This window comes from Herpailurus yagouaroundi, unplaced genomic scaffold (genome assembly GCF_014898765.1).
Source record: "Herpailurus yagouaroundi ecotype Mexico unplaced genomic scaffold, PumYag 67623, whole genome shotgun sequence".
NCBI lineage: Eukaryota > Metazoa > Chordata > Mammalia > Carnivora > Felidae > Herpailurus > Herpailurus yagouaroundi.
Window position 1 is genome coordinate 6,956,901 of NW_024420424.1, and position 8,525 is coordinate 6,965,425.

Below are 8,525 nucleotides of genomic sequence, written 5' to 3' on the forward strand. Positions count from 1 at the left end.
AATTAAAAAATATTTAGAAACAGATGAAAACAAAAACACAAGGTTCTTGAATATGGGATGCAAGTAAAGCATACTTAAAGAAGGATAATTACAACTGTAAATGCCTATAATTTAAAAAGAAGAAAGATCTCAAATTTATAATCTAACCTTTTACCTTAAGAAACTAAGAGCAAACTAAACCCAAAGCAAGTAAAAAGAAGGAAAGAATACAGACTAGAGCATAAATAAATATAAAGGAGGAAAAAAAATAGAGATCATTGAAACCGAAATTTGGTTCTTTGAAAAGATCAACATAATATCTTTTTAGCTGTACTTAAAAAGTAATAAATAGAGGAGACACACTAAAGTCAAATGTGAAAGAGTATCACTTACATTATGGAAATGAAAAAATTATAAGGGAATGCTGTGAAAGTTGTATATCAAGAAATTAGATAACTTCATTTTCATAGAGTGATTTCTATCATACTTAGTAGAAATACCTCTTATAAGACAGAATAATCAGTACCAGATTTAGTGTTTCATACGATTAAATTTTCTCTTGCCATGACTGGAGGCAAGATTTACTAATTACTGGTGAATTTGCATCTTTTGAAACTGGACAGAAAAATATGTTATTGTTTAAATGCTTTTTGTCTTTTAATCGGCTTTGTTTTGCATCTTACTCCCTTGTTAATTTTGTCATATTAGTGAAGTGTGCATTCATTTCATTTTTATTTCACTTTCATAGAAAAATGTGATTTTGTTGAAATTACTCTGGGCAGAAGAAATTTAATGTTTTTAATATGAAAAACATAATTTTTAGGAGTACATTTCTTTGTTTAAGAATATTTGGAAAGAATTGTCAAAAGATTGGATACAGAAAGGCTTTGTCTAAAACAAGAGATTTTTTAAGTTTTTATTTAAATTCAAGTTTTTTAACATGTAGTGTAAATTTTGTTTCGGGTATACAATGTAATGATTCAATACTTCCATACATCACCCTGTGCTCATCATGACAAGTACCCTTCTTAATCCCCATCATCTCTTTAACCCATCTCTGCCCACCTCTCCCAACATAGAGAATTCTTATGTCTCAATATTAACTGCTTTTTTTTATTGATCAGGTGTAGGTAATAGCAGTGAAGGTGGAAGAGGAAAGGCAGGTGCAAAACTTTTCCAGGATTTTCAGATGTTAAGTAGAATCTGGACTCATCCTTGGTGTTTGCAGCTGGACTACATTAGCAAAGAAAATAAGGTAAATCAGGTAACCTTAAAGGTATCTGTTGGAAGCATAATAACTTTAGGAAAAATGTTGAACTATATAAACTTACTGTATATTTGAATTTTCTTTTGCTTTGTGGTACAGTAATTCAACTTTATTTCTAGTTAATTTCTGTATGTTAGAATGCATTATGATGATGGAAGGAGTATTAAATGTTATTCTTAACATCTTGCATAACCATGGTAAAATGACCAAAATTAAGAAATTAACATTGAGTCTATACTATTAACTAAACAACAGACTTTAATTGGATTTCATCAGTTTTGTATTTATGTCCTTTTTCTTTTCCATGATTCAATCCAAGACCTCACATTGCATTTAGTAAGCATATCTATCCTGTCTCCTTTATTTTTTCTAATCTATGATAGTTCCTTAGCTCTTTCTTGTCCCATGAAAATTAATTTATCCTTAGATAAAATAAATATCATTATAATTTTCAATAGAAGTTGAAATAAACTATTAAAATATTCATCATTTTTTTTCCTCTAGGGATACTTTGATGAAGACAGTATGGATGAATTTATAGCTTCAGATTCTGATGAAACTTCCATGAGTTTAAGCTCCGATGATTATACAAAGTAAATTGAATACTTTTTGTGTCCTGTGTTAACACATTTAAAATCCCTAATTGCTGATTGTCCTCTCATAATTGGCATTTGTGTCTTTACTATGCTTTCCTAACAGTTTAAATTTATTCCTTTTTTAGAAAGAAGAAAACAAAGGGTAAAAAAGGAAAAAAAGATAGTAGCTCAAGTGGAAGTGGCAGTGACAATGATGTTGAAGTGATTAAAGTCTGGAATTCAAGATCTCGAGGGGGTGGTGATGGAAATGTGGATGAAACGGGAAGCAATCCCTCAGTTTCGTTAAAGCTGGAAGAAAGTGAGTCTAATGAATGTTGCCTTTATCATGGAACATTGATTTAGAAAATATCATGGCCATGGTTTTCTCAGTTATTAATTATCCTTACTCTTTTGCTCAAAGGAATATCTTTCCTCAACTTGTAAGCATCTAGAATAATCAGGTCACATAATAACAAGTATCTGGTGAATGTTTAATTATAAGCAAGTCATTGTGCTCTCTCTGGTATTTAAGAGGAAAGGAAGAAAGAAAAACTAGTGTTTATGTATGTGTATATAAACTGATTGCTGTATTGTTTTCACTCCATGCATTAGCTAACTTAATTCTTGAGTAGACTTGCAATGCTGTTGATAATTTTTATTTTTATAAATGATTGGTACAAGTGAGACTCAGACCTAGACACATCTAATTTCAGAACCACCATAGTATTTTCACTTAACTACATATAAATGACTAGAAACATTGCTTATAATCAAGTATGGTTGTAATTAACTCTGTACAGTGAAAGTAGTGTTAATAGTTTAGGCTTTTTCCTTTGTAATTCTTCATAATCTATAGTTGTATACTTTAAATTTTCCCTGTGTCATGTACAGCTTATCACCTCTTTTGCTTTCTCTTTCTCTTTTTCTCTTGTGCATGAGTGTACATACAACTGAATGTCTTTTGAAGTTTATTTATTTAATGTTTATTTTTTTGGGGGGGAAGACAGCATGAATGGGGGAGGGGCAGAGAGAGAGGGAGACAGGATCCAAATCAGACTCCAGGGTCTGAGCTGTCAGCACAGAGCCTGACGGGGGCTCAAACTCCTGATCTGTGAGATCATGACCTGAGCCGCAGTTGGACACTTAACCAACTGAGCCACCCAGGTGTCCCACAGCTGAACATCTTTGAATTTTCTACTGGCTAAAGTTGCTTTGACCTATATCTTGATTTGAAGGGTTAGTGTTAAGGCCCCATATATCCTAGTGTTGCCTGACTGGGTGTCTAGGAATTCCAAAGCTGGGACTAAAAATCTGAATATTTGAAATAGCAAATATCTAAAGACAGAACAGTGTAAATAGCTCTAAATAGTTGTCACTTGAGAATCATGTAGCAAAGCAGTTTACTGTAAAGGGAAGAGAGATAGGTGCCACCTAGGTAAATGACCTTGAGTTCAAACAAGCATGGCTGGGTTTTGGGCTGCAGCTGAACTAATTTGGTGATTCCTTAATAAACATTTCACTCTTCAAGGAATAGGGGGAAGAAAAAGTATTTGAGGAAATAATAGCTGAAGACTTCCTTAATGTTGGGAAGTAAACAGAAATCCAGATCCAGGAGGCACAGAGAACTCCCTTCAAAACCAGTAAAAGCAGGCCAACACCAAGATATATTCTAACTAAATTTGCAAAATATAGTGATAAAAACATCTTAAAAACAGCAAGACAAAAGAAGTCTTTAACTTACAAGGGAAAATCCATAAGGCTAGCCGGAGATTTCTAAACAAACCTGGCAGGCCAAAAGAGAGGGGCATGATATATTCAGAGTGTTGAGTTGGAGAAATCTGCAGCCATGAATATTGTATCCAGTAAGGCTGTCATTCAGAATAGGAGAGAAATAGTTCCCCAGACAAACAAAAACTAAAGGAGTTCATGACCATTAAACTAGCCCTGCAAGAAATGTGAAGGGGACACTTTGGGAAAGAAAGACCAAAATTGACAAAGAATAGAAAGGAACAGAGAAAATCTTCAGAAACATTGGCAAAACAAGTAATAAAATGGTACTAAATTCATATTTGTCAGTAATTACTCTGAATGTAAATGGACTAAGTGTTCCAATCAAAAGACTTAGGGTGTCAGAATGGATAAAAAACCAAGACCCATCTACATGCTGCCTACAAGAGACTATTTTAGACCTAAAGACACCTGCAGATTGAAAGTGAGGATGGAGAAACATTTATCTTGCAAGTGGACATCAAAAGAAAGCCAGAGTAGCCATGCTTATTTCGGACAAGCTAGGTTTTAACCAAAAACTGTAACAAGAGATGAAAGGGCATTATATCATAATAAAGGGGTCTGTCCAATAAGAAGATTTAACAATTATAAATATTTATGCCCCCAACTTGGAACACTCAAATATATAAACAGTTAATGGGACACCTGGGTGGTTCAGTTGGTTGAGCATCTGACTCTTGATTTTGGCTCAGGTCCTGATGGGTTGTGGGATCAAGCCATACATTGGACTCTGTGCTGAGCGTGGAGCCTGCTTAAGATTCTCTCTCTTTCCCTCTGACCCTCTCACCCCCTCGCACTCTGTCTCTGTAAAATTAACATAATAATATAAAACAGTAACAAATACAAAAGAATTAATTGATAATAATATAGTAAGAGTAGCGGACTTTAATACCCCACTTACATTTATGGACAGATCATCTAAACAAAATTAACAAGGAAACAATGACTTTGAAAGACACACTGGACCAGATGGACTTATCAGATATATTGAGAACACTGAATCTTAAAGCAGCAGTATACACATTCTTCTTAAGTACACCTGGAACATTCTCCAGAATAAATCACATGCTAGGTTACAAATGATGCCTTAACAGGTGCAAAAAGATAGAGATTATATGATACATATTTTATGACTACAATGCTATGAAACTAGAAGACATCCACAAGAAGAAATTTGGAAAGACCACAAATACATGAAGGCAAAAGAACATCTAACTAAAGAATGAATGGGTCAACCAGGAAAGTAAAGAATAAATAAAAAAATACATGGAAACAAATGAAATGGGAACACAGTGGTCCAAAGCCTTTGTGATGCAGTAAAAGCAGTCAGAAGAAGAAGGTATATGGCAATGTAGGCCTACCTCAAGAAGCAAGAAATATCTCAAATACACAACCTAACCTTAAACCTAAAGGAGCTAAAAAAAAAAAAAGAATAACGAATGAAGGCTGAGCCAGCAGAAGAAGTATATTAATAAAGATTAGAGCTGAAATAAATGATACAGATGACAAAACAAAAACACCCCACTAAATAGATCAATGAAAGAAGGGGCTGGCTTGTTGAAAAAAATTAATAAAATTGGTAAACCCCTAGCCAGACTTATCAAAAAGAAAAGAGAAAGGACCCAAATAAATAGAATCACAAATGAGAGAAGAGAGATCATAACACCACAGAAATACAATTATAAGATTATATTACGAAAAACTATATGCCAATAAATTGGGCAATCTGGAAGAAATGGATAAATTCCTAAAAACATGTAAACTACCAAAACTGAAACAGGAGGAAATAGGAAACTGGAACTGATTGATAACCTCCAAGGAAATTGAATCAGTAATCAAAATTTTTCCAGCAAACAGAAGTCCAGGGCCAGATGGCTTCCTGGGGTGCAAGGGTGGTTCAGCATTCACAAATCAATCCACATTAATAAAAGAAAGGATAAAGAACCATATGGTCATCAGTAGATGCAGAAAATGCATTTGACACAGTACAGCATCCATTCATGATGAAAACCTTCAATAAAGTAGATTCAAAGGGAACATCCCTCTACAGAATAAAGGCCATATATGAAAAAACCACAGCTAATATCATCACTAGTGGGGAAAAACTGAGAGTGTTTCCTCTGTGGTCAGGATCAAGACAGGAATGTCCATTCTCACCATTGTTATTTAGCATATTACTGGAAGTCCTACCCACAGCAAATAGACAACAAAAAGAAAGAAAATGCATCCAAATCGGCAAGGAAGGAGTCAAAATTTTACTATTTCCAGATGCCATGATACTCTATATAGAAAACCTGAAAGAGTCCACAAAATTTCTGTAACTTTTAAATTCAGTAAAGTGGCAGGATACAAAATCAATGTACAGAAGTCTGTTGCATTTCTATACACCAATAATGAAGAAGAAGAAACAGAAATTAAGGACTCAGACTCATTTACAATTTTACCAAATGCAAGAAGATTCCTGGGAACAAAGTCAACCAAGAAGGTGAAAGACTTATACTCTGGAAAGTATGAAATCCAGATGAAAGACATTGAAGAGGACACAGGGAAATGGAAAGACATTTCACGCTCATGAATTGGAAGAACAAATATTGTCAAAACGTTTATGGTACCTAAAGCAATCTACACATTTCATGTCATCCCTATCAAAATACCAAAAGCATTTTTTCACAGAGCTAGAACAAATAATCTTAAAATTTGTATGGAACCACTAAAGATCCCAAATAGCCAAAGAATCCTTAATAAAGAAAGGAAAGCTGGAGGCATCACAATTCCTCATTTGAAGTTATATTACAAAGCTGTATTAGTCAAAATATTATGGTGTTGGTGCAAAAAGACACATAGATAAATGTGTTCAGAATAGAAAACCCAGGAAGGAATCCATAACTACATGGTCAGTTAATCCTTGACAAAGCAGGAAAGAATATCTAACGGAAGAACATTGTCTCTTCAACAAACAGTGTTGGGAAAACTGGATAGCAAAATGCAAAAGAATGAAGCGGGACCACTTTATTACTCCATACAGGAACATAAATTCAAAATGGATCAAAGACATAACTGTGAGACCTGAAATCATAAAAATTCTAGAAGAGAACACAGGCAGTAAGTCTTCTGGCATTGGCTGTAGCAAGTTCTTTCTAGGTATGTTTCCTGAGGCAAAGGAAACAAAAGTAAAAATAAACTATTGAGACTTCATCAAAATAAAAATCTGCACAGCAAAGGATATCATCAACAAAACTAAAAGACAGCCTTTGGAATGGGAGAAGATATTTGCAAATGACATATCTGATCAAGGGTTAGTATCCAAAATGTATAAAGAACTTCTAAAACTCAATACCCCCAAAATGACTAATCCAATTAAAAAATGGGCAGCCGACATGAACAGACATTTTTCCAAAGAACATATACAGATGGTCAGTGGACACCTGAGAAGATGCTCATCATCGCTTACCATCAGGGAAATGCAAATCATAACTACAATGAGATATCACCTTATAACTGTCAGAATGGCTAAAATCAGCATCACATGAAACAACAGGTGCTGCTGAGGATGTGGAGAAAATGGAATACTTGTACGCTGTTGGTGAGAAGGCAAACTGGTGCAGCCACTCTGGAAAACAGTATGGATGTTCCTCAGAATGTGAAAAATGGAACTACTCTATGATCTAACAATTCCATTACTGGCTATTTAACCAAAAAATACAAAAAAAGTAGTTCACAGGGGGTACATACACCCTATGTGTATGGAAGCATTATGTAAAATAGCCAAATTATGGAAGCAGCCCAAGTGTCCATTAACAGATAAATGGATAAATAAGAGGTGGTGTGTGTTTATGTGTGTGTATATGTATACACAATGGAATATTACTCATCCATAAAAAAGTGTGAAATCTAGCCTTTTGAAATGACATGGATATAACTAGAGTGTATTATGCTAAGCGAAATAAGTCATTCTGAGAATGATGGTTACCGTAGGGAGGTGAGTGGGGGGAATGGGTTAAATAGATGATGGGGATTAAAGAGGGCACTTATTATGAGCAGTGGGTATTTTATCAAAGTGATGAAACCCTATATTGTACACCTGAAATGGATATTACACTGTATGTTAACCAACTGGAGTTAAAATAAAACCTTAAAAGAATATAAAGCATTTCTGTCTTCAGTACCTCTTTGGAATAGATTTTAGCCTACCCAGACCCTTGTTTGCTTCTCTTATAAATCAGAGGAATAGTAAAATTAAATTACAAAATTTTCCTCTTTATTCTTCTCTGCTGTTGTCCCATGAAGGCAGTTTATTGTCACTGTTCATCTTCAAGTTAGATTTAAAGAATACTTTTCTAAGAATAGTAAAGGAATAGTTGTAATTGAATTTATTAAGAAGCTCTTTTTCATTTAAATTTCTCCTCAGTTGTCTCATAATTGTAAATAAATAGCTTAAAATTTATGTGGTCCTAGGAATGATTTTCTTTTTTTTTTTTAATTTATATATAAAATTTATTGTCGGAATGATTTTCTTAAAATACTCTTGTTGAAATTTTTTTGTAACTTATGGTTAGGAGAAGAGGGAGAGTAGACTAATTGGTATGGGTATGCTCATCCTGTGCTATAAATGGGTTAAATAAAAGTATGCTGAGGTACTGATCCCTTTGTCACTTACAAGTACAAGTGGGTACTGAGGTAGCTGGGTCACCTCTAGAAATGAGCAACTTCTTCCATTTTCTCTGGGTTGCTATGTAAATAGTATTGTTTTCCATATATGTCATCATATAAAAATGGTTGGAAGGAATTGGGGCAGAGAGTAGGTGGCTGACTATATGTCATGAACTTAAAAGCAGATAGGGAAGGTTGTGAGTCCCAAATGACAAATTTTTTTTTTTTATTTATATATGAAATTTATTGTCAAATTGGTTTCCATA

The 8,525-nt window shown here is 34.1% G+C and overlaps 1 protein-coding gene across 7 annotated transcripts in view; it reads left to right on the plus strand.

Annotated features, from left to right (window-relative positions):
* ATRX (ATRX chromatin remodeler) overlaps window positions 1-8,525 on the plus strand; it is a 300,724-nt gene that overhangs the window by 225,308 nt on the left and 66,891 nt on the right. For all 7 annotated transcript variants that reach the window (XM_040467879.1, XM_040467878.1, XM_040467882.1 and 4 more), the window contains 3 exons: window positions 1,104-1,234; window positions 1,751-1,839; window positions 1,968-2,140. In XM_040467879.1, the coding sequence (XP_040323813.1) occupies window positions 1,104-1,234; window positions 1,751-1,839; window positions 1,968-2,140 (393 nt within the window). The remainder of the gene's footprint in view (window positions 1-1,103; window positions 1,235-1,750; window positions 1,840-1,967; window positions 2,141-8,525) is intronic.